Source organism: Fistularia commersonii, chromosome 6 (assembly GCF_037954325.1).
Source record: "Fistularia commersonii isolate RoL2024-O1a breed Wild chromosome 6, RoL_Fcom_v1.0, whole genome shotgun sequence".
Lineage (NCBI taxonomy): Eukaryota > Metazoa > Chordata > Actinopteri > Syngnathiformes > Fistulariidae > Fistularia > Fistularia commersonii.
In genome coordinates, this window is record NC_141289.1 from 3,929,137 (window position 1) to 3,954,980 (window position 25,844).

The 25,844-nt window shown below is 41.5% G+C and overlaps 1 protein-coding gene across 1 annotated transcript; it reads right to left on the bottom strand.

The window, feature by feature from the left end:
• Positions 1-688: 688 nt before the first annotated feature.
• Positions 689-23,548, bottom strand: runx1 (RUNX family transcription factor 1). The gene is made up of 8 exons (XM_086147786.1): positions 23,140-23,548; positions 21,202-21,353; positions 21,018-21,128; positions 17,586-17,742; positions 12,235-12,339; positions 9,192-9,407; positions 3,042-3,188; positions 689-2,964 (listed from the first exon to the last, which is right to left on the bottom strand). The coding sequence occupies exons 1-8, from the start codon at positions 23,165-23,167 to the stop codon at positions 2,414-2,416; spliced, it is 1,467 nt and encodes a 488-aa protein (XP_086003912.1). The 5' UTR covers positions 23,168-23,548; the 3' UTR covers positions 689-2,413.
• Positions 23,549-25,844: the final 2,296 nt, after the last annotated feature.

A 25,844-nucleotide genomic window follows, 5' to 3' on the forward strand; every position in this document is an offset into this window, starting at 1 on the left:
TTAGATGTTCTGGAGATAGCTAGGATATGTAGAGAGGAGGGATGGTAAATATATTGATAGACGGATGCTGAGGTTGGAACTGCCAAGAGACAAGTGGACTAGGATGACTAGAAAGGATTAAGATGAGATTTATGGTTGTGGTGAAAGAGGATATGAAGAGGACAGGATGCAGAGAGCAGGGTGAGATGGAGGAAGATGATTCGCTGCGGCGACCCCTGAAGGGCTCGTCGGATTAGAAAAGAAGAAGATAATGGAAACCATTATGTCTGGCGCAGCTGCTCTTATTCTCTCTGTCTTCTGTCCTTTATATGCTTGTATATTATTTGAATAAAAGCAAGCGTACAAGGCCACATGGGCATTCCACAAAAGAGTGATTAACATTGCGAACAGTTCAATTTTGAGTAGAATCCTGATATTCCCTGACTTACTCCAAGGGTTGAAAACTGAAAATGCAAGAAAACATGATTAAATAATATGTCAGGATATGTGGGAGATTCAAAGTTCGTGTTGAATTGAGTCCATTAACTTACCAACGTGAGGTCACGTGTGGAATTTGTTTAAACCTGTTTGTATTTCCTGAACCATTTTTTTTTTTTTTTCTCAAATTTTTCACAAAATGACACGGGAAGAGGAGGAAAGAATAGGGGTGATGTAAAAGAAAACAAAAACTCAGCAAGGTCATCAAATATTTGATTTCAACAAATTGTCTATTCACATCAACAGCAACAACATGTACAAGAAAAAAAGAAAAAAAAAACACAAAAAACTCGGTTATTTTACAAAGGAGGTCCAGTGCTGCTACGTGCACTCAGTGTGAGACCAAGACACGACCCGCCGCTCTCCAGGATTCTGTTTGCTAATATTTCCTTCATTCACTTCCAGTCTGTGTCATTTTCAGTGTCCAGTTTTTTTGTTTTTTTGTTCAGAAACAGCCACAAATGCGGAAAATGTGAAAAACTCAAACCATATGGCTGCAAAATTGTGGCGAAACCACTTGATGGAGCCACACCGTCATGTAAATTCCATCCTTTTTGGGGTGATTTTTTTTTTATGCTTTAGCACCCTAAACATACTTCTTGCTCACTGTTGCTCACACAAAATGCTGATGAACATATGACATTATTTTGGCATTTCTCGGGGGGGGTTGTGGACGTAATGGTGGAACCCCGCTCCTCGATGATTAGTCCGCTGGAGATGAAAACATATAAAAATGACTCTTGTTGCAAAATGTTTTTTCATCCAAACACCACAGAACACACTTGAGTGGCTACAACTTATTGGCATCCTCGTTTTGGTTTGTCCTTTCCTAATTATTGGTAAATCTCGCGTTCAGACTCAAACCGATGAGCGATTACAGTGTCTATCCAACATTGATATGTATTCATCCTCTGAGCCACAGAGCTTCGTCATTTGTCACAATGTATAAATAAACCACTTTGTGGCAATAGATAAGTGTGTAAAACTGAAATTAACCCCCTGAACCCCGAGAAGCGCTTTAGCTTTTGAAAACGAAAATAGCATTTAGCATTTAAGAGCACATTTAGCGCCTCATATAGGTTTCTTTTCTACTCATAAAACTCTTAAAAAGAGGAAAAAAATTGGATGAGATTAACTTTTTTAAACGAAAATAGCATTTTAGAGCACATAGTGCCTATATAGTTTATTCTCTACTCAAAAATTAAAGAGGAAAAACAAAAGTTTACTTCTGAGAAGAAAAATCTAATTTTAGCATTTTAGAGCTCTGTAGCTCCTTATATAGGCTTAAAAACAAGAAAAAAATTGTATGAGATTAACTTCTGAAAACAAAAGTTTCATTTTAGCATTTTAGCTCCTTATTTGGGTTTCTTTTCTACTCATAAAGCACTTAAAGAGGAAAAGAAAATTGGAAAAGGTTAATATTTGAAAATCACAATAGCATTTAAGAGGACTGCAGCTCCTAATATTGGCTTCTCATAGAACACTTAAAAAGAGGGAAATGGCTTAGAAAAGGTTACCTTTTGAAAAGAAAAATGGCATTTTAGCATTTTAGAGCACTGTCGCTCCTCATATAGTCTTCTTTTCCACTCATAAAGCACTTCAAAAGAGGACAATTACTTGGAAAAGATGAAAAAAACACTTTAATTTGACGGGGACTTAAAAAAACGGGGGGGGAAAACAACATGATTTTGACATCTTGGGATTCAAAGGGTTAATATTTGCGGAAACCTCACGGACTGGTGGTCACTCTGTCAACGAAAGAGTTCCAGGGAAACTGACTCACTCATCATCATAATAAGAAATTAGTTCTGACAGTGAAACAAATCGAAGTGTTTTTTGGGAACGCCCCACTTACACACACACACACACACACACACACACACACACACACACACACACAAAGCGTGTTGGAAGTGCAGTCCTGAGATGGTTTTCCTCAGTAGGGCCTCCAAACCGCCTCGGCGGCTGCCATGTTTGATGGCGAGCTGCTGTGGCTGGACTCCACCTCCACGCCCACGCCGTCGTTTTGGTTGGGCAGGGAGGGATGCAGCAGGGAGGAGCCCGTGGAAGCATTGGTGCACGGCGGCAGGATTCTCGGCGGCGAGCGCGAGGAGTCTCCGCCCCCTGCTCCGCCCCCGGCCATCATGGAGAACTGGTAGGAGCCGGCGGCGGTCGAGTAGTACAGGTGATATGGTGAGGACGTGGACTGGAAGGGGCCGTTCTGCGCCTGGTGCGGGGTGTTCGTCGGGTAAGGGGGCGGTAGGTACGTGTACCTCCCGGCGGGCGTGGTCGCCATGGCTGTTGCCATGGTGATGCCGAGGGCGCTGTTGGACACCGAGTTGTGGGAGGGGGTGTAGGTGAAGGCGGCTGCAGTGGGAGGGTAGTGCACGCGCGGGTCCGGGAAGCGGGAGTCCGGCAGCGACGGGAGGGATGTAAAAGGTCGCTCCAAGGTCATCCGGTGGTCGCCGAACGCCGTGAGGTCGGGTCCTGGTGGAGAGTCAAAGGTTAACTTATGATCGCTGCAAAGCATGAAGCGGCGTCCATGCTAACGCGCGCAGTGTTACCTGTGAGACGTGAGGACAGATCGCTGAGAGAAGAGCGACCAGGCGACAGCGGATTGGTTGAGTGGACAGTGGGTGTGGTTATCTGCCCAAGGTAAGGATATGATTGGTCGTAGGACCAAGATGGAGAGGACTGCATCTGCCTGGAATCTTAAAGAGAAACAAAACCAGATCAAACTTCCTGATCTGTATATTACATTTTTTTTTTTTACCTCGTAAATCCCTGCATGATCTTTACAATCGTAAAGATGTTTGATCTTTTACACAAATTATTTTGATTATTTAAATAATTATTTCATCATCAAGCGTTCGAGGCAAGGATGAATTCCCTCACGGTGAGAACATGCGGAAGAAATGTTGCAGATGCATATTTTCGATGCCGAATTTGGATTTTAAAAACAGATTTCGTCAATCTTAAACTGCTGGAGACAGAAGCAGTCGATGGGAATGAGGACGAGAAGAAAGAGAGAAGAAGGGGGGAGGATGCAATTAACTTAGTGTGTGTTATGGATGGAGGAGAGTGTGTGTGTGTTCTTTCATTCAATCCAGTCTTCTTCCCCACAGCACTAATAAAAGCCGCTGATCACCAACAGACTTGCAGAAAAAGAACGCATGTGTGCGTGCGTGTGTTTGCAGATGGAGAAGGAAGCAAATTGTACACACAGCAGCCAAGACGTCACCCCAAGTTTTTTTTTCAAGTCTAGCCAAGTCGTGATGTGTGTGTGTGTGTGTGCAAGCATATGTGTGTGTGGGCACATATGTGTGTGTCAAGGTGGTAGTAAAGCGCAATACTGCCAAGTTTCCGAGCTTCCTGTGTTAATACGGGCCAGAAGTCATAGAGGATAGCTATAAAAAATGGGATTAGCAGACTTGGTTTTTTTAAAATTAATTTTTAAACCCAGTTAAGACAGCGTTACCCACATGTAATAATACGAGTATGTTTCTATTGGCCCGTCTAGACCTGTCATTAAACCGCATTGCCGCACCCTTTAAAAAGTGCCCTTCCACTTGCTATATGCAAATGAACGTTGACTTTTTCGTTCCCTTTGTTTTTTAACCCACATGAGGCAACAACGTGTCTGCCTTGTCTGTCGGGAAAAACTATAAACAGAACCGAGAAAAAAAAAAACACCCCGGGCCGTGATCCAGGAAAAAAAAACAAAAAAAAAAAGATGTTTTATGCTAGAGTAAGTGAGAGAGAGAGAGAGAGCTGTTTCAGTTCTTAATTTTCGTGTTCGTAAAATTTGTGCGTCTGAATGTTTTCTGGACCAGATTGATCCCGTCAAGATATATGAAGAGTTTTCTTGTGCTGCAAAATGATAATAATAATTAGAATAAATGATACTCATGCTGGGTAAGATGAGAGACGGTTAAATACGAAACAGATGCTTTCAAAGTGAGATGAAAGATGAAAAAGGTTTAAAAAGTTGTCTGTTTTTTTGGTGGATCATTTAAAGATTTGTGTGTTTACATGTCTGTCCACTCTATTTGCATCGTTACCGGTCGAGTTTGTACTCTCGCCCCGCCTTCTGTTTCTTCCACGAATCATTTCAGTGCGTTTCCGTTTCCAGGGCTGTGGTTTCAATCTAACAATAAACCCTAAGCTTCTCGCTTCCTGGTCACCGCATCTGTACAAGTTTCACCCGCGTCGACCTTTTGGGAGCCCGCACAGACAGCGGACGAACTGGACAAATAGATTGAATTGGATGGGAGGAAGAATGGGGATCCAAGAAAAAAAAAAAACATCTTGGAAAAACGAACATGATGTTGAAGAGTTATTGCCTGAAACTCATAACATCTCCTTGCCAAGTCTGGACTGTCTGCTCTGTACTTGGCAGGTAATACAGCCCGTGCACTTCCCATAGCGTTAGCTGCAGTGCATTTAGCCTGACCGACTCGGATCTGTTTTTGCGTCCGTTTGTAAGCGGTTTGGCAGCCGAGGGAGGTTTTTATGCTAACTGGTGCTTTATTCTACTGCCCATGTGTAAATCAAAGTCAGTTTATGCATGCACGCACATGCGCGAGCACACACAGAAACACACATACACAACACATATGAACAAAAGAAGCAAACAAAAAAAAAGCAGTTTGAGCAGGGATAAAGAATTCATACAGTATGTATTACAGTTGAGATTGTTGGAGAAGTGAAAGAAGGGAAGACACTTCGTAAAAGAGAAATGAGAGCTCAACGCCTGTGGATTGAGGGGGTGTCGGGGGAACTTGGGGAGGGGTCACAAGCGAGGTATAGAACGGCTAAATATTAGTTTCCTGTAGCTTTGTTTTAAAGGGATCAGAAACAGAGACGGCGGTGGCGCCCAATGGCGTTTTTCCGCATTCCCTCTACATTTTTGACGCGTTCTAAACACTTCGACTGTCGGCGTGTGAGAGAAGGATGAGTGAAACGCCGGTAAAGTAACTAGTGGTGTAGCTGCGGTGTATTTAGGTGACAGGAAAAAAAAAACAAGAAAGTGAATTAGCGCCATTCAAGTCTCGATTTCGGCAGTTGCTTCTCTCACAGGAAGGAAACTTCCTATTCGATTATTTATCGATTATCTACAACCTTTATCCTGCGCTCAGGCTCGCTGGGGGGGCCGGAGCCTGGACCAGTTGCTTGTCTATCACAGGGTCATATATAGAAACACACAACATTCACCCTCTCATTCACAGGTCTGGACGATTTAGGGTCACCATTGTTTTTGGTCACCTGTTTTTGGACTGTGAGAGGAAACCGGAGAACCCGGGGGAAATCCACTCAGACACTGTAAAACTCGAACCGGGGCCCTTCTGTGAGGCGGTCGCGCGAGCAACTACAGCTTGTCAATCACTTTTTCTTTTTCCTCTGACCTTTACGCACTTGTTCTTAAACAGGACCCAAAAATCCCCAAGTCCCATGACCAAAAACCAAGTGCAAGTACATAGCCAGGCACATTCTTTCATTCATTCACTATCTATACCTGCCTGTTACAGCTGTGATTGGGTGAGAGGGAGGGTTCACATCGTTCTGGCCCAATCACAGGGCCACATATAGAGAAATCAACTATTCACACTCTCAGTCACACTTCTGGGCCATCTGGAGCAGAGGTGTCCAACCCCCGGGTCACGGGCCGGTACCGGTCCGTGGATCAATCGGTGCCGGGCCGCCCAAGAAATAATTAATTTCCGTTGGATTTATTATCTGAGTCTGAACAATCTTTATTGGTCCAAAAATTGAACCCATAAGCAAGCCAAATTAGTAAAAAAAAGACATCTTTGGAAAGTTTGTTTTTGAAGGGGAAAAGGCCAAGTGAGGGGATGGAGAAGAGTCTACAACTTCCAAGAAAAAGCTATTAACAGACGAAACCAGGAGTTCTACTTGAAATATAGATTTATCGCAACAAGTGCTTACCAAAGACCAAGCCCGCTCTGCAAAATATGCGTCAAGCAGCCCTCTAATGAGAAAAATGAAGCCTTCAATATACTCATGTAATGTTGATGGCGCAATGGTACGAGGAAGCTGCGAATAAAGTTGCATACGAATACACAGAGGAATCATGTATATTATTATATCAGCACGTCCGTGGTAAATTTGTCAAGCAATGACCAGTCCGCGGTCTCCAATGAACCAGAGAAGAACATACAAACTCCACAGAGAAAGGCCGCCCTGTCAGAATTGAACCAGGGACCTTTTCGCAGTGAGGGGGAAGCGCTAACCAACAACTATCTTAAAAGCAAGAATGTTAAAAAAACAACTTAAATGTGATGAAAATGTTGCGAAATCCATTTTCAATCTGCGATTAAGTTGCTAAGAATGAAGAACTACGCTAGGAACTTTGAAAAACTAGTGGCCTGTAGAACGCACATGACCATAAACTCTTAATCAAGAAATCACATTATAATGAATATTCAAAACTCACATTCCGATCTATATGATGGGCAGATAGAAAAAATTATTTTTTGAGCCCATACTAAACCCAATGATGCAACATGCCATCTTTTCTTTGTGCGCCTAAAAAAAGAGTGCAAAGAGTAAATCACGTCTGCGAAATTTGTTACCGAAAATCCCTTCCCATGCGTAAAGAATCAAAACCTAAATTTTTTTTTTTTTTAAATAAACAGCACACAAGCACATCCTGCCAGCTGACTCTCATTTCCTTCTACATGACTTACTTCCCCCATCACACACACACAGGCAAACAAAATGCACTGTTCTCGCGAGTCGAGAAGTTAAAATGGTCAATTTTTTTTGGACTTAAAATAATTGGTTGGCTGATTTGCTGTATTTTTTTTTTTTAATTTCGCTTGGTTACAAGCAATGAGGTTTTTTTTTTTGCCAGCTCTCCCTTCACACCGCTCGCCTAGATTACACAATAATCCCTCAAAACCTTAATTTAACATTTACTGCTGTGGTTGACACCTGCTTCCGAAAATCCCCCCTCTCAATTCGGTTTCGGAAAGCAAACATTGGGACGTCACGATTCGCATCACTTCCTATAGTCCAATGTCTAACACCAATAATAATCAACAACCCTTCTATCTATGTGTTGTATTTACTGCAAAAAAAATACCTTGGAGTTTTTAAGTGTTGTGACTCAAATGTGCCTAAGCTAGAGAAAAAGTATTTTACAGGTTGCGCATGAATGCATAAACAGACATAAACACAGGCACGCAAACACACACATATACACATGCGCACGTATACGTCACTAACGTCGAAGAAGAGGAACAGATACTTTCTTTCAGTGAGACAAGGATACACAGAGTCTCCATGGTGACTGTCACCCACACTCTCAGGTACCAAGTTGAAAACACGCACACATACCCCTGCACATGCATGGTAGCATGCTCACACACACACACACACACACACACACACACACACACACACACACACACACGTACGCATGTGAAGACCACAAAGGATCTAACTAGACCGCAAAGAGGAACAATGCGGTTTTGGAGCCAGGCTTGGGAGGACGCTGCAGTTGAGGCCTGTACGGCGGAAGGAAGAAGCGTGCTGACGGTGGATTCTTCTTGGTAACGTCACGGAACAACCGGGGGAGTCGAGTTCACCGCAGGTGAAGACACTTGGCTGTATTGGTAACATTCATTCATCAGCTATACTAGCCATCATTGGGAGACAGGCAGGGTTCACCCTGGACCGGTTGCCGGGGCTACATATAGAGACATACAAGCATTCACTCACTCATTCAAATGAAATATAAAGAGACACAATGATACACCCTCTCATTCACTTGTAATATAGAGAGATACAACCACTGATTCCCTCATTCACCATCCATCCATCCATCCATCCATCCATCCATCCATCCATCCATCCATCCATCCATCCATTCATCCACCCATCCATCAATCTGTTCATCAGTACATCCATGTGTCCATCTATCTTCCTGTCCAACCACCAATCCATCCATCCATCCATCCATCCATCCATCCATCCATCCATTCATCCATCCATCCATCCTTCTGTCCATCCACCAAACCATCCATCCATCCATCAACTGTTCATCTATCCATCCTCCCATCCATCCACCTATTCATTTGTCAATTTATCAATCCACCCATCCGCCCATCTGTTCATGTGTTCATCCATGTGTCCATCCATCTTCCTGTTCATCCATCCATCCAATCCAATAGTCTACCCATCTGCCTGTTTATCCACACATCCTTCCATCTATCCATCCATCCTCAAGTATATCTCCCCATCTGCCCATCCCTCTTTCTTATCAGACTGAAAAACTGTTGCAGATCTATAAGGACATGGGAAACAAGTGAAATAAAAAAAGGAAGCATGAAGTTAAACCCTCATAAATTACATTCATTTGCATTTATGTATTGCAACAAATTTCAATTCAACGTATAGCAAAAAAATAACCTTCCAAAATGATGCACTGGTGCACTGACACACACACAAAACAAACAATCACACTGGACCCAGCACACTGGTTTCCTTGCAGAGTGGGCTGACTAACACTTCTGAGAAATAGACCCATGCATGCTTTTTGCGCCTTTTTTTTTTTTTTTATCAACCAACAGGGGAAACAACAGGGAAGTGCGCTCTCGCGACAGTTAGGTGAGAAGGTCTTCATACATCCTGTCACTGAAAAGCTGCAAGAGACAATGAGCTTCTTTTACGAAGCTCAAGGACAGACTTACCGGCAGTTATCTGAGTGTGCGCGGGGCTGGAGAACGTGGCGGAGTGCAGCGTTGCCGGCTGTCGACCATTAGAGGACGCCTGGTGGTGGTGGTGGTGGTGATGGTGGTGAGGAGGCGTCACCCTCATGGATGTGCGCCTCAGTTGCTCCAGCTCCGTCAGCCTCTCAGAAAACGCCAGGGAGCCGGGCTTGACATCGTCTATCTTCTGGCGGTGACCTGGTTGAATGGACCGCTTTAGATTGAACCTGTTTTTTCTGCCTTTTTTTTTTTCAGCTGTCCACACTCACATCTTTGAACACGTGCAAAAATACATATCGGGTTTCCACTATCGCTTTATGAACAGCTCTATTGAGTTTGTTGGCTATGACTGAGAAAAAAAAGACAACCATAATTATCATGCAATTACAGCCATCAATTATCTTTATGCGACCGCAGAGGGACTTCTCGGCGTCTCTTTCTCTATGTCGAAATGTGCATTTCCTCTCCACTCGGGAGATTGAATGAGCGCGAAATTAAAGTTAGCGCAAATACCCCACGACTTTCGAGCAACTTATTTTTTTACTACATGTGAAACGGTCCAGGTTACAATGAGCACAGAGTTTTTTGACCTACAAGGCTGTTTATTGGGTGTTTGGAGAAGCGGGAGCCTTATAAAACAACATTTTTTTTTTTCCCAAACCTGAAATTATCCAGGTTTTAGCCACATGTGCTGCACCCGCCTTTTTTGGGAATTGGAAGCGTGTGTGAGATGAGTTTATCTTCTGACTGCGGCGAAACAAAAACATCCGCCGCAGAAGAAGGTCATTTACGTAAGAGAAGCCAACTAGCATGCAAACGGCGCCGAAAATATCTCTGGATCGCCGAGCCACCGTCCGGAACCGAAGTGTGTTACTGCACCGGTGTGTGTGTTAACACATCCGACAAAGATCCGCGTGTGTGAAAGGGCAGCTGAGTTTATCGGAGAAAGAGGCCTGGATTTATGAACAGGAGTGTGTGTCCAAAACCTGTCGGCTTCACTTTGCCTGTACATTCTATACACGGTGGATGGTATGGATATATGTGTGTGTCCGTTTGTGCGCACACGCATGGCGTTGTTTGGCAGCACTTCAAAGCACCGAGCCTAAGCTCCAGTTTCAGGCACTTCCTCTCAATGTGTGCATGTGTGTGTGTATTTATACTATCTGTGTGTGTGTGTGGAGACGAGTGATGGTTATTCACAGCTGAGCAGAGCCAGCAGGCGTCCCGACTTTTCCGACCGATCTCATCCCCCTTTCCCCTATTTCTTCCTTTTTGTACTTGCCGAACCAAAAATCCGATGGTTCTCCCTGCCTTGTTTCGCTGTGAGAAAATCTCCCGTGTTTCATCACACCCGGCAGTAGGGGAAGTCAGTGTTGCGTCAGCTCCCCCCCCCCCCGCAGCACAATGACTCACCCACGTAGCTTCGATACGCGACTTTCAATATCGTCAAATTACCCGCAGCGTTCACACACCACGACCTTGCGGCTGGACACGCTCCGGCGCCGGAGCCCTCCCCCTTTTCTATTTCTATTTTCGGGGTGCGGCGTCAGTGGTGGAACATGTTTTCTCATTTAGAACAGCAAGATGCGGAAAATATAAACTAAAACAAAGTTTAGATATAGATGCCAATGCTGATGTTGCTGTTGCTGCAGTTCGTTAAAAAATGACGAGAAAGGGTATGTGTGATCATTCGCCAGGTTGCGTTGACACGTTGGAAGTAAGAGTGTGTTCTGAGATAAAATCCTCTGGTCTGCTGAATGAGATAACCAACCATTTTGCAGGTTTCCAGGTGGCACGGGTATTAATTCTTTTAGAATATCAAAGCTGTCGTATCATATCAGCTAGCATCGTAGAAGTGTTAGTGCTAACAGCTAACAGCTAACAGCCAACGGCAAACAAAACTTTTGATGCTCTTTCTGCTCTAACTGAGCGGATCTGTCCGAGGGTTCGGTCCCGGTAAAGGACAGTTTTCTCTCCTTTTTCGCCGTCGTCAAACCCTTTCTCGTGGGCGAATGATGGGTGTCTGCAAATTGTTTGAAATAGTGGTGGTCTGAAAGAACCTGCTCTAAGTGGAAAGTGTCACAAGACAACTTTGTCATGATTCGTTGTGGTTTAAATAAAATTGGACTCACAGGAATGTCGTCACTCATTCTCAAGCTGTCACCCTGAAAACCCAGCGTTTTTCTTTTGGACCACAAAGCGAAATTCAGACACCAAGAAGTAAAAAAGGGTTATCATTTAGTCCTTAGTTCATCAAATTGCAGTTCTGGGAACTACAGATTGCTTGTTGTCCATTTCGCAGAAAAAAAAACACTGGACTTTTTCCTCTTCTTCTATCTGGGTTTGAAAAAGTGAACAAGTTCAAGTGTCTCAGATGATTTTTAAGAAAAGAGGAAAAGCACCTTTTAAGAAATACGAATTCCGATAATGAATTTAGACCTATTGCTTTCGCCCATAAAGAACAAGGCGGGTATTTTTAAGTTTTCTATTCTAAGCATGTTAGCAGACTGCCGCGCAGACCTTAGATTAATGTCTAGCGATGCATTTCGTTGGAAGCCGTATTTATATTTGCCTTGACGAAACATTCGCAGGAACACAGATTTTTCTCTATGATCTCATCGAACGTGTGAAAGAAAACATCGTGCATGACTGAATAACACAAGTTCATTTAAATGGTCGATAGCCGAGTGACTCAGAAGCGAGAAGGCCTTGTTATCATCGATCGAGCCACGGTGGCATTGGTTTCTCTGGAGGAGTCACAGTGTACGTGCGTGTGTGTGTGTGTCTGTGTGTGTGTGTGTGTGTGTGTGTGTGTTTTCTGATGGCTTTTCTGAAACCGGGGTGAAGCTAAAATATCAACTGCTGCAGAAACGTCATTAATACGAGAGACGCCAACACTGAAGTACAATGAAGCCATCCAAAAATATCCGACTAAGTTTCTGTTAATAAAGTTGCTGTAAATAAAACACAGTAATCCTCAGTGCATGTGTGTGTGTGTGTGTGTGTGTGTGTGTGTGTCACTCACGTCGCGGCTCCCTGGGGCCGTCCACCGTGATTTTAATGGCTCTCTGATACGTGGCCACCTGGGATGGGTTGGTGAACACGGTGATGGTCAGCGTGAAACTCTTCCCTGCGGAAGGAAGGGGAGGGCAGAAAAAGATGGGGGAAAGAAAAAACACACCGATTCGATCAGCATTTTGGTCCACATTCTTTTTTTTAATGCAAGTTTGTGTGTTTGTTCTGAAACATGACCAAATATTAATGTTGCTGCGTGGCTGAAGTCCATGCTAGCTGTCATTTGGCGAGAGGCAGGGTTCAGCCTGTCAGTTATTTGCAGAGTCTAAATTTAATTTTATTGTTTTATGTGTGTGTGTGTGTGTGTGTGTGTGTGTGTGTGTATTTTTGATTGCAAAGACAGTTGAGACGAACCACAGTGTAACCTGTAGTTTGTAGCTTGTGCTGCGATGACGCATTTACATTCATTCATTCATCTGGTTACCAGACAATCACAGGGCCACAAATAGTGAAAAGCAACCATTCATGTTTCATTTAGAGACATAACACATAACATTCACTCATTCACTCAATATATAGTGACATACAACCATCCACCCTCTCACTCACATATAAAATCAACATACAATCATTCACCCTCTCATTCATTAGGAGGCATACAAATGCTCACTCTGTCATTTGCATGATTAATAGTGACATACAACAATCCACTGTCATATTTGCATCATATAGTGACCTACATCCATTCATTCATTCACACGATATACAGTTAAATCCAGTATTCACACTCTCATTCTCATGTTATCTAGAGACATACAACCATTCACTCTCTCTTCTGCAAAACAGCTGTGATATAGCCTGTTGGCCAGACTTGTGAATGTGTGTGTACATGTAATTTTTTTTTAATCACTTTGTCACTTTTATTTTTATTTACATTTTTCCTTTTAAATCTGTATTTTTTAGTATGTCTGTATGATGTCCTTGAGTATCAAGTAAGGCGCCTTCAGTGAAATGTATTATTATTATTATCATTTAGATAATGAATGAATGAAAAAATAAATAAAAACATTAAAATCAGCCAGAAAGCTGCTGCGTATCTACAAGGACATGGAGAAAAATAAGAAAGAAATTAAAAAAAAAAAACAAATATTGGGCAATACGCTTTGAAATAAAGTCAAATAATACTTAAAAAAAAATCTGAAAAAAATTACATTCAGAAGTTGAAGGAATGATGCTGCCACGAATTGATAAAAATAATAAATAAAAACACACACATACATAAACACACACACATATATGCATGCATGCACACGACTGCTGCTGCTGTTGCTGTGTGCCAGGGCTGGGGTAATGTTACAGTCTGGTGCCAAACACAAACGCCTGCACACGCACACACACACAGGCATACACACACATCACACTCATACGGGCAAGGCCAGGTGATTCACTGATTCCTGATCCCTTCTGCTCTGTTTTCGGTCTGTGCAAACATTCCTGATCTTACGTCTGTGGCAACGGGACTTGTGACACGATAAAACAAAAACAAAAAAAGACACGGAATTTATGTGCAAAATGATGAAATATTGTCTTTATCTATATTTTCCGAACAAAGTGAACGTTCCGATGACCTGCAATGGCTATGAATAATAGCTGGTGTCCTGACACAAGACACTAGGGGGCGCCGCAACCGGTTGAGCTTGCATAAACTTTGTGGGTGTTTAAACAAACACGGCGTCTGGTGCCATTGAAGAAAACGTGCTCTTGTTTACGGAGAACCCGGGCAGGAAGAGACTTCCTATGATCAAGAAAGAGAACAGCTGAAGTCTTTGTGTGTGCATGTGTGTGTGTGTGTTGTGTCTATCGGGCAGCTGGTTGCATCACACACACACACACAGACATACACGCTCACACACTCACTTGATCACAAGGGCAACAGTCTTTTCCGGGACTTACTCTCTAATCACCCCTCTGTGTCTCTATGGAGATAAGACTGGATTTTACACATGGCCTGAGGTGTGTGTGCCTATGTGTCTGTCTGTGTGTGTGTGACTGTGTGTGATTGTGTGCGTGTGTGAGTTTGTGTGTGTTTCAAAGCATGCCAAGTCACTGTTGAGTCGCCCAGAAGACACACACACTCTCTTAATCACGAGCTCCTGAAAAACAAAACAGCAAGACTTTGCGATATGTGTTTTCCTGGCAAAAGCATCAAGGTGTGCCCGTGCATGTGCGCATGCACGAGCGAGCATCATGTCAGTGCTTGCCCGACTTTTTGTACGTATCAAAAAATCTCCTACTCACAGCATTTTTCAACAGATAAGTCTCTGATGTTATCCAGGTGTTTTCCTGGACGAGCATAAAACGGCGTGCGTGTGTGTGTTTGTGTGTGTGTGTGTGTGTTTGTGGAGATATTGTGAAACCATAAAATGATGGTTCAGTTTAAAAGAGGAACTAAGAGAGTGACTGAAAACCAGCACCCACCCAACAACCTACCCACGCACACACACACACACACATGAATACACACACACGCACTACCTTAATACCTCAGGGAAATAATTTGCTACCAAAAAAGGTCTTGCTCTGTAAATTTGTCTGATTCCTAGTCAAAATATCACAAAACCATGGTTATGAGAAACCAAGAATCATCTTATTTCACGTAAAACGCCCAATGTCATTGGGTATTTTTATTCTTCTCATGGTCCAATCCAATTATGAACTCGATTTTAAAAAAAATATATGATAAAGTTTCAATGTTGCTTTTTTTCCCCCCTTTAAGTCACACTCAATGTCAAACTAACTTCAGCGAAACAGTTGCTACAATTACGTAATGACGTTCATTCTTTTTTTTTTCAACAGGGATGCTATGCTGTGAATGCCAGGTAGTTCCTCATGTTTACTCCTGGTTCCATCTTCCAGCGTCCTGCTTTACCAAAAGGCTGATGAACATGTTTTTAAATATGCAAACTAGGTAATGAGTCATAAGTCATAGCGTGGAGACTTTTAATATTGTTCTCTTTAGACTTTTAGTACATGGTCTTAAACTTTTCACATCCAGGCTTTTCTCACCCGCTTGGGTTCATCCAGCATGTTAACTTTACGTTTGTTTTCCGGCCGAAATGTTTTTTACAGATCTTTTTTTGTCTGGACCCCCAACAATTCTGGCTCTAAACCCTATGAGAAAAAAAAGAGTCAGCCAGGAGTACAAAGCAAATACCAGCTGCCTCCATCGTGAGTGTATCAGTGAGGAAGCAGTGACTAATGATGACTAAGTTATCACACAGACGCGTGAACACACACACACACACACACATATGAGGAAAAACCATTCGTCAAACCACTAAACCGCTCAACTGTGGTGGCTTGCTTAAGCCAGACAGTGAAAAAGGAGATGAAGTTTTCGACAGAACAGTTTTAAAAACGCTGTTCTCTGCAGCTTGTTGAAGTACCGCGCAGGAAAAAAAAAGCAAACAAAAAAAAAACCAACCTCAAACACATGGAGGCTAACAATAGCAGTATGCGGTTCGATATGAAATGTGAAAAAAAAATGTGCTGTGGTTGTTTGTTAAACCTCTCTGATCACAAATCCAATTGCTAATTTTTAACTAAGACCAGTTGCTATTGGATCACGGGGCCACATATAGATGAACAACCATTCACACATCCATTTAAACTTCTGGATGTTTTTGGACTGTGGGAGGAAACCGGAGAACATGGTGAAAATCCATGCAGATGCATTGGAGACCTGCAAGCTGCGCACAGAATGTCCTCCCTGTCGGAACTGAACAACTGGGACGTTGTTGCTGAGAGGCTGGAGCGCCAACCACTGCATCAGTTTCTCAAAATTTGTTGCAACAATTTCAGGCTTAATTATTTTTTTTTGAGTAAAGCCTCTGATTTAATTGTTTTTCTTAATGTTGTTGTTCAGAGGTGTCGCAATTAATCATTCCTTCTGGCTTTTGCATGCACTTCTTATAGGTGGCCACTCGGGGATCCGAAGCCCTCCGTAATAAAAGAAAAACATGTACAAGAGCAATAAGTTAAAAGATACATAGCCTGCACACACACACCTGTGTGCACAAACGCACACACCCATTAACTTTATAAACAGCACAACTCAAACACACAATTACCTGCTGCACTAAAAGGAATCAGGAAATGCAAGCAAGCTAACATGCTAACTGAGATGCTAACTGATGCTGAAGTCACGTAAACAAGAGGTTTGTTGTCAAAGCCAAAATCAAAAAGGTTAAATGGGACGTCCCATGCACACACACACACACACACACACACACACACACACACACACACACACACATACACACAAACACATACACAATAACCTGCTACAAGAAATGCAAGCATGCTAAAATGCTAAATGGCATGCTAACACTGCATTCACGTGAACAAGAGGTGTTATGTCAAGAGCAAAAGCAAAAAAGAAAAGCTAACAGGAAATGCAGGCAAGCTAACATGCTAAACGATGTGCTACCTGCCACTGCAAAACGGAATTTTACAGAAACAGAAACTTTACCAAAAAAATGGTTTAAACTTAAAGAGGAAAAAGCAGAAAAAGAAAAACTCTGCCAGGAAATGTTGCCAACGTAAACGTAGAAGGACACACAAAGAAATGGTTCCGCATCCAGTGAGCAGACAGAGAATAAATCTTTACATAATGTTTATAAAATCACCTCTGAGCGAAACAACGTCCTGATGCCGGGAAGTGACCTGACTTCTTCTCTCCGCTGGGAAATTTGCATGACCTCCCCACACCCCCTCACAAACACACACACACACACACACACACACACCACCTCCTCTAACTTTCCTGATTTGAATTCTATTACACATGAATTATTAATCCGTACGTTTTTCGGCGGCGTCACCATTAAATCTATATTGGATTGGCGGATTGTGTTTCCGCGTCTGCTGCGTGTGTGTGTCCGCACAGGACAGGCATTTGAAAGAGATCGGTTGGGACATTTGCCTGGTCTAACTGTGTGTGCATGAGTGTGTGTGCATGTGTGTGTGGGTGTGTCTGTGTCAGAACAGGAGAGAGAGAGAGAGAGAGAGAGAGAGAGAGATGGTTGGAGGTCGAGCGAGGTTAGCGTTGACTAGGGTTGAAGAGGGAAGTATGAATACCAGCATTTATTCTCGTGCACTTCCCCTTACTCTCTCCTCGCTGTGTTGTGTGTTTGTGCAAAACACCCCCGTTAATGTTCAACCATTATGACATTTTAATCACTTATACTGTTTTGAATGTCTGCATGGTTATTTGCATAGTGTGTACCCAAGATCATATGATCATATATGTGTGTGTGTGTGTGTGTGTGTGTGTGTGTGTGTGTGTGTGTGCGTGCGCACCTCTTCCGCTGCGGCCGACGAAGCGCAGGTCGTTGAATCGGGCCACCTGGTTCTTGATGGCTGCAGTGGCGTTGCGCAGCTCGGCTGAGTAGTTCTCGTCGTTCCCTGCCATGACCGTCACCAAGGTGCCGTCGGGGATGTCGCCAAGGGCAACCACCTGGTGATGCCACATTGGGCGGGAACAGAGAGGAGATCAGAACTTTACAACAATGCTTTATTTCAAACAAATGTAAAAGAAAAAAAAAACATAATAAAATAAAATGTCTGCAACAATAAGAAAATTTGTCACACTTACTAATTATGGTTTAATTTTTCCATTTATTTTTGTCAAATAGGTAATGTTATTACTCTTAATTTAATTTTTGTTCAAAGGCTATGACAGAAATATCACTGCATTTACCTCTGACAGATATACATTTAACACTTTAACTATATATCTCTGGCTAGTTTAAATTTATATATCGTCACCTTCTTAAAATAATTTTGGACAAAAATAATATAAAAAAAAAAGTCTAAATGCATCACATGGCTCACACATTTTTTTCTGTTTTTTTGAAATACTCGGAAAATAGGACTGAATTTTTATATCATATATTTGAAAGTCACATCAATACTTGTATGAGTAAATTTAACTTCTTGTCCAGAACCTTAAAGGAAAATAAAAACCTTTCAGAAGTTCAAACCAGTTGGTTCACTGAAATAAACGCTCGGTGTCTCACCCTGGCATTTCTAACATTTCTACAGACATGGAGGCCCACCCAAGTCCCTCTCCCCTATTTTTTTTACAGACGTAAAACACAAAATGTGTGACGCTCAGGAGGAGGAAATGTTCTCCTTCCACATCCACATAAAGTCAAATGGCGCGTGTGAGAAAGAGCGGCTGGGGGTTTCTGGACCAGGGCCGATTCTATTTACACCTCTGACTCCAGTTGCTGTGACTCGGGCTCTTTTGTGCGAACATCCCATAATAACCTGGGTTCTACCTCCTGACATCTGCCTATAAAGGCGGCTTCACTCCCTGGGGTGACTCAGTCTACGGAGGTTCGTCTGGATCCACCCCTTCTGAGTATAAACTGTTACAGTCGGGATATTTTTTCATTTATTGTCCCTCTGGGTCGTTTTTCCAAAAGACAGTATGTGTGGGATTTATCACCATGGTTACAACTCCTAGCCCAATGCTGGCCGATCTGATCCCGGCTTCCTTTACATGACAACCCCACCCTGGCTGAATGAAATTTTTTAAATAATAGGAGGATGGCATTATGACACCGGGGAAACAATTAATTAAAAAAAAAAAAAAAAAAGGCAAAACAAACATTAAAAAACAGTAAACGAAAGAGAATGAATTAAATAAATGATAGAAAACAGCTTACAGGTAAAATTTAAATATCAAAAACAGAACCAAAAAAAAATCAGAAAATGAAAGACAGTGAATATAACTGTGAGGTAAATAAATAAATGAATGTATAAATGAATGAATAAATTAGGAAAATTATCACTTACAGGTGGGATAGTAAAGTTTAAATTTGGAACATTAAAATATTCATCACATTTTCAATTGCTCCCACTACGGCTTCTTCTTCTACTACTAAAAAAAATCATATATTTGCAAAACATCAATTTGAAAATGACATCGTTATTTCAGTACTCAAGTGGCCTAATGTATGTCAAGTATCTCGAATATTGTTGGAAGCGAGTTGTCAAACACTTAACCCCCCAGTTGGCGTCCCGCTAGTTCATTTGTGTGCTTTGGTGCCGTTTGGCCATTCGAGCTGCTTTTTCCAGCAGACGTGGTGACAGATAACACTTTAGCCGTTGCAAGATCTCCACTTTTACGAGAAGCATATTGCAGCTCTCGCGTGGATCATCTACCGCCAGAGCGTCGCCATGACTTGAGACTTCAAACCTCCATAGAAATACATTTTGAAGTCATTAGGGGAGGTTTGATGGCTCCTGAACTTGGCCGTTAAAGACAAATCCCTGTAATTTATCTTATGAGAGGATATTTCACAGACATTAAAGAGGAGGGTGATTGCCAAGAATAGAAGATGAGAATTTTTTTTTTGCTCCATTTATTTCAAAGAATTGCACCCAACGCTATAATTACTGAATTACTGAGTTAGATATGGGAAGAAAAAAAAAACTTTCCCTGCTCACGCGCATATACCCACACACACACACACTCACACACATACACACACACACACACCATGTGGTTTAGGGAATGTCCATGTTGATATTCAAGTGTGTGTTAAGTGTGTATGCGTGTGCCTGAGGTCCCACCTTATGTGCACCTGCATTAGATTTCATGATCATTACAATCATCCATTATCAGTAAGAGGCAGTGTCATCCACTCATAATGCACCCCACGCACACACACGTGCACACACATACACACACGCGTGTATACTAATGCATAAAACTCAGTAAATCAATCCGCTGCGTGTTTGTGGCTAAAAGCTGCTTTTTCCACAAATGCATTTTTGCTTCAAAGTGCATGGAAGTTGATATGCGATGGTACACACGGAAATAAATAAGTGAATAAATAAGTAAAGGCAGTATGTTCTGTCCCGTGAATGTAAGAAACAAGCAGCGTTCTGAGGAGCGTTCATTAAAGCGTCTAATGCACCCGAATTGTGTTATATCAGTAATGATAAGAACTTCCCTTGTGGATTTCCACCCCAATCTGAAAGCCATGTTAATCCGTCAAGTGAATGCATGAATAATAAATGACGCGAGGACAACCATTTAAAAAATGATTTCTCGACGCGTCGGGGATTCACAAACATTTCCCCTTGAAAGCGTTGGTAGAATTATTTATGAAAATGATTTAACATTTATGATGTAGGAGATCCTGACAAATGGAAACACTGCATTTTGAAACTTTATGAAAATCACATTTGAGTGGCGACTTTACGACAAGTATTTAAAAAAAATGATAAAATGATAATGCAAAAGTGAAAAATTACAATTTCTAATACTATTGTTATTATTATATTATTAAATAACAGCAATTTTCATTTTATCATTATTGTAATGATATCATAACTATTGTTATATCATTATTATTACAAAATAATGACAACATAATTATTATTATATTATAAAAATAACAGTTATACTCATTTTATTATATTGTTATTTTTACTATTATTATTATTAAATTATAAAATAACAACACTCATATTATTACTATTTTTGTATATAAAAATAACAGTTATACTCATTTTATTATTATTATTATTATCAATAGTAATAATAATGATTAATAATTCAATTGAAAATTTACTTTTTCTTTATGCCCCCTCCTTGCCAGTCCAAAGCAATTTTTATGCTTTGGACTGGTGAATTTCATCTAGATGTTGGCAGATGCACACACACACACTCACACACGAGAGCACAAGAACACCGCATTCTGTCATCATACACACCTTAAAAGCGATGGGCAGAGTCTTGTTGCACCTCCAGTGTGTGGGCAGCACAGAGCACAGGAAGTTTGGGCTGTCTGTCTTCACCAGTTCGCCCGGATGATCCGAGATCACCTGCAACACTGTCACCGTCAATAACCCACTCCTGAACGGGTAAAACCTCAGGGGAAATATCTGCGGTATTCACCTCCACCATGCCGCGGTCGGCCATGCGCAGTTTTCCCACCAGGGCGGCGCCGCCTCCGGCCTCCTGCGCACCCAGGGGCAGGGCCTCGGCCATCTTTCCTCCCGAGGCCAGGGTGGTGGACGGAGGAGTGTAACGCCGGCCAGGGGCGGGGTCTGGACAGGCACGAGAAGACAGAGGAATCATATTTCCATCCCGTGAGTATCTCCATTCACTGGAGGTGGGGGTCTATTATGATCGAGGCTGCAATGACTTCATCTTTTCACACAGATTATTTGTTCTAACAAAAATCTACAGCAAGTCCAAAAACACAACAACAAAAAATTAGACAATGAAAATTTGTTTTTTTTTTTCTCGTATTTCGAGACTTATCGTATCTGATGGGTATCACTTTATGACAATTTCAAAGTTTTATTTTCTGGCTTCGGTTTGTCCCTCAGGTCCTGCCATTAATATCGCACGCAGACAATTTTAACAGGTGAAAACAAACAAAGAGAGGAAGGCATTCGAGGACAAGAGACGCGCAGACGAAAACAGGCTCTGCGGTTTGTTTTACTCGCGCAATCAGTTGCAAACGTTCCGCTGAAATTTGAATTTTAAACAACGGCCGGCTCAAGTCTGGAGTTCCTCTCAGGTAACTCTGTCAGTTACGGCTGTGAAAATATGTTGATCTGAATTATATATGGATAATGTGAAATGAAAGCCCTGTTGTAATTATATACCACCATCTCCATTGTGGACCAAAAAGAAAAAAAAAACATTATTCAAACTTTTCAAACAAACCGTCCACTTTGAGCCGATATAAATGGAACCCGATACAATTAAGTAGATATTATCATCTCATCATAACTACAAAAGAATCAAATCGAAACTGCCGCAGAATTTACAGCGTCTGCAAATGCTGTATATTGGAATAAAAAAAATATATATATACCCATATATATATATGTATGTTTACAGTGTGACATCCCACTTTGTGATGAAAACCATATTTACAACCCAAAATAACCCACGGCCTCAGACAGTCAGTCACCCCGCAGGCTGTCAGTCCGCCAAGCCACAATGGAAGCCACATGCTGGTGGTTTGTAGTTTAGTTTACTGTCTGAAACAAGACTGTAACGTCGCCGGGGCGACAGGCTGCCGATGTATGGGGGGGAACGGGGGGGATGCAAGCCACATTCAAAGGTATCAGCGGTTTTATGAAAAGTCGCCTGTAGACTGAGACGTCAGTCTGGGAAACAGGGAAACAGACAATAGAAGCTCAGGGATGGTTAAAAAAAAACAAAAACACAAAGAACACCTGAACTCTTGCAGCTTCTGTTCTATAAGCTGTAGTATCACCAAATATAAATAACGCAGGGTCAAAATGTGAATTAACACAAATAAAATATGCTTTGCGTTAACAGATTTCTATAAGTTTATTGTTTGGCTAACTTACAGGTGGATAAGCTAAACAACCTGCGCCATCACACTATTAAAACACATTAATTACGCGATATTAAAGCAACAGTTATGGGTGGTACCTGTTAGTGAAATAGTACATATTAAACCGAAATAAAAACATAACTGATGTGTCGCTGATGGGTAACCTCACCATTAAGTTTAATTGAATATCAAAGATCCATCCATTTGAATGGGGACTTTACTAATGTGTTTGGATATTCACCACTGCTTAAATGAACTATATCACTTAAAAAGACATTAGTGAAAAAAAATTATAAACGCAGATATCAACTATGGCTAATGCTATGGGTATGACTATTTAAAAAAGGTGAGTACTTATGCAGGCGCACATTCATTTAGCCTTTTTACTTGTTTGTTTTTAATTTTAAAAAATATACAGAGATATATATTTTCATCAACAGGCTTGAAACGGGTCGTTAGTATTTTTAAAAATCAAAGAGTATTAATAATAATAGTCGATAAAAAGCGGGGCGTACCGTATTTGGCGTCCCACAGAAACACCATTTGTGCGCCGCCGTCAAACCTCCCGGTGAGGATTCTTTGCGCTTCCGTCTCCCGCCCGTAAGTCTCAGTTTAGCAAAGATCCGTGAGAAAATTACAAAAATAAAAATTAAAAATTAAAAAAACAACAAAATCGGTTCCTTCTCCTGGCCGAAATGTGCCTCCCAGATCCCCCCCCGGAAAGAGAAAGCTTTGGCGGCGTGTTGTGAAGTTCTCCACGCGGAGCCTCCTCCTCCTTCTCTTCTCTTCCGGGAGTTGAACCCCGAAACGCGGGAAATGAAAATAAAGACGACTAAGAAATTTGTCAAACCTTCTTGTGTCTCTCAAAGTGACTCAACTAGCGTGGGAGAGCCGCGTATACCCACTCTTCCTCCCGTGAGAGTGTCCATCCCTCGGACTGCGAGGAGGGTTTTTACCGGCGGAAGCTCCAGTATTTGCATTGCGCGTCTCTCAGCCAATCAAAACGCGGGCCGCGAACGAGGTGGAGGGGGGAGAGGGGGATTCGACCAATCGGCGTTACATCCGCGTGAGAGGAGGCGGGGCTTAGACGCGAATGCCCACGCTGCTTCCGCCCGGTTTGCAGAAGTGACAGGCGGATTCTCCTTTGAACGCAACACCTTAAAACCTTAAAAATACGGATATTAAAAAGACGATTAACCGTTTCAAATGCTTCAAACTGATGACACTGAAAACATCACGACTTCTGTCACAAACACGTCTTAAGAAGAGCGATACATAAATCATAAACGACGTCCTCCTGTCTAGGTATGGGTTTAAAATGTTGTATTCTTGTTATCATTACGAAATTCTTCATATCTCTGTGTTTTTTTTTTAATTATAAACATTTTATACGGGTAAACATTTCATTTTTCTGCACCGTGCGAGTCAACGAAACGAAACACGGGCGCCCGAACCGTTTTCTCAGTACAAAATCCAGTCGATAGGGGGCAGTAGGTGATCTAATTCCTGAGAGCTGCTTTCATGTGAAAGGAACACTCAATAAAGGAAAAAAAAACTTTGTAAAAATCTAAATATATGCTTTTTTTTTTTAAATTTTTTTTTTCAATAATAGTCTCCATTTTTCAAGAGTTATTTGACACCAAGAAAGATCAAATTTTGTTTTGTGGTATATTTTGCCTCCACTGCTTGCTGTATTGTTTGTAATTCTATGTAGCTGTTCAATGTCAAAGAAGCTTTAACTTCACATTGTAAAGGAAAGATTGTTTTAGCCCAAATGGGATATTAACATATCCTTAATCAATCAATTCCTTATGTTATTAATTTATACTCTCTAATCCCAGTGGAGACGATGGATAAACATAAAAATCAATATAATTTCAGTGAATGAATTATTATTTTCATTTTGAGGGTGGCTGCCGTATCAGCTGGATAAAAAAATTCCCTCATAGCTTTGCCATCTGTTTTGAGGCTGGAACTGAAGCTGGAATTGATTGATCGAACAAAAATCAACTCCAAACGGTTATGTTTAATTGAAAGAGGATGTTTCCTGCGCAAAATGTCATTCATCGAAACTAGGGAAAGAAAATAAAAATAAGCACATGTTGTGCCACTTCTGTGGAGAATGCCCCATCTTTAAACTGACAAGGCTGCAGTTAAAAAGATTTATCAAAGAACCAAAATATTCTTTTTCTCCATTTTTCCCTGTTGTATTGCCAGGATTACATTAAAAGACAAGATACTTTCATCCATTTCAACACTGATATTTAGTCTGTCACGATGTAGTTACAAAAGCATTTTCTTTTTAATGCACTACTGTGCACTGCTTTGCACAACCAACTACGGTCGCCATTATCTCACTTTTATTTTTCATTTATTTAATGCCTGTTACATGTTGTATGTGTAGCACTGTCAACCAAAGCAAATTCCTTGTCGCTGCAAAATTACTGGGCAAATAAAGCTGATTCTGATTCTGACTCTGATTAGATGTTTAATATCTAAAAAGCGACAGGCATAATTTAGACCAGTATGTTTCTATTTCATTTTTACCCCCCCCCCCCCCCCCCCCCCCCAATGAAATTTCTTGATCTTTATCTACAATTTGACTATTTTGCACAATGCAGTCTCTTGGTTTCATAGGTTGACATCTTAAAATATGTTGTCAAATATACTCTTTTAAAGAGGAGACTATAAAACACACATGTTCGGTTAGATGGTTTTCAAAATAAAATATGCTTTCAGAGTAATATTAATCCTTTGGACGGAACTGAGGGTCAACAATTAAAATAAAATGTTGCCCGATATTAAACGAAAATAAAACCCTGGAAATAAAGCCTGGTTGATTAATAAAGAGCAAGACTGACAGTTTGATGCTGATAATATTAAAAAGAAAATTGAAGGATTTAAATATCTGTGTTACGTGATATACTCTGTAATTTTGACTTTTTTCCCCCCTCTGAAAATAAATGTGTGTTTAATGAATACAACCATCTGCCGCATGGTTTAAAATCTTGTATTCAATTTCCTTTAAGATTCATATCATTGTAAATCAGTTATTAGTCATCGTTAACGGAAGGAGATGAGCTATTTAAAAAAAAATAAAGATAAACTTGTGTTCGTGCTCTTCCTTCTCACAGCATCAACTCCTCCTCAATCACTTTCACTTACATCAATGTGTTTGTCGGGGGCGTTGGAAGAAAACGCCAGGTCTGCTTGGACCCTC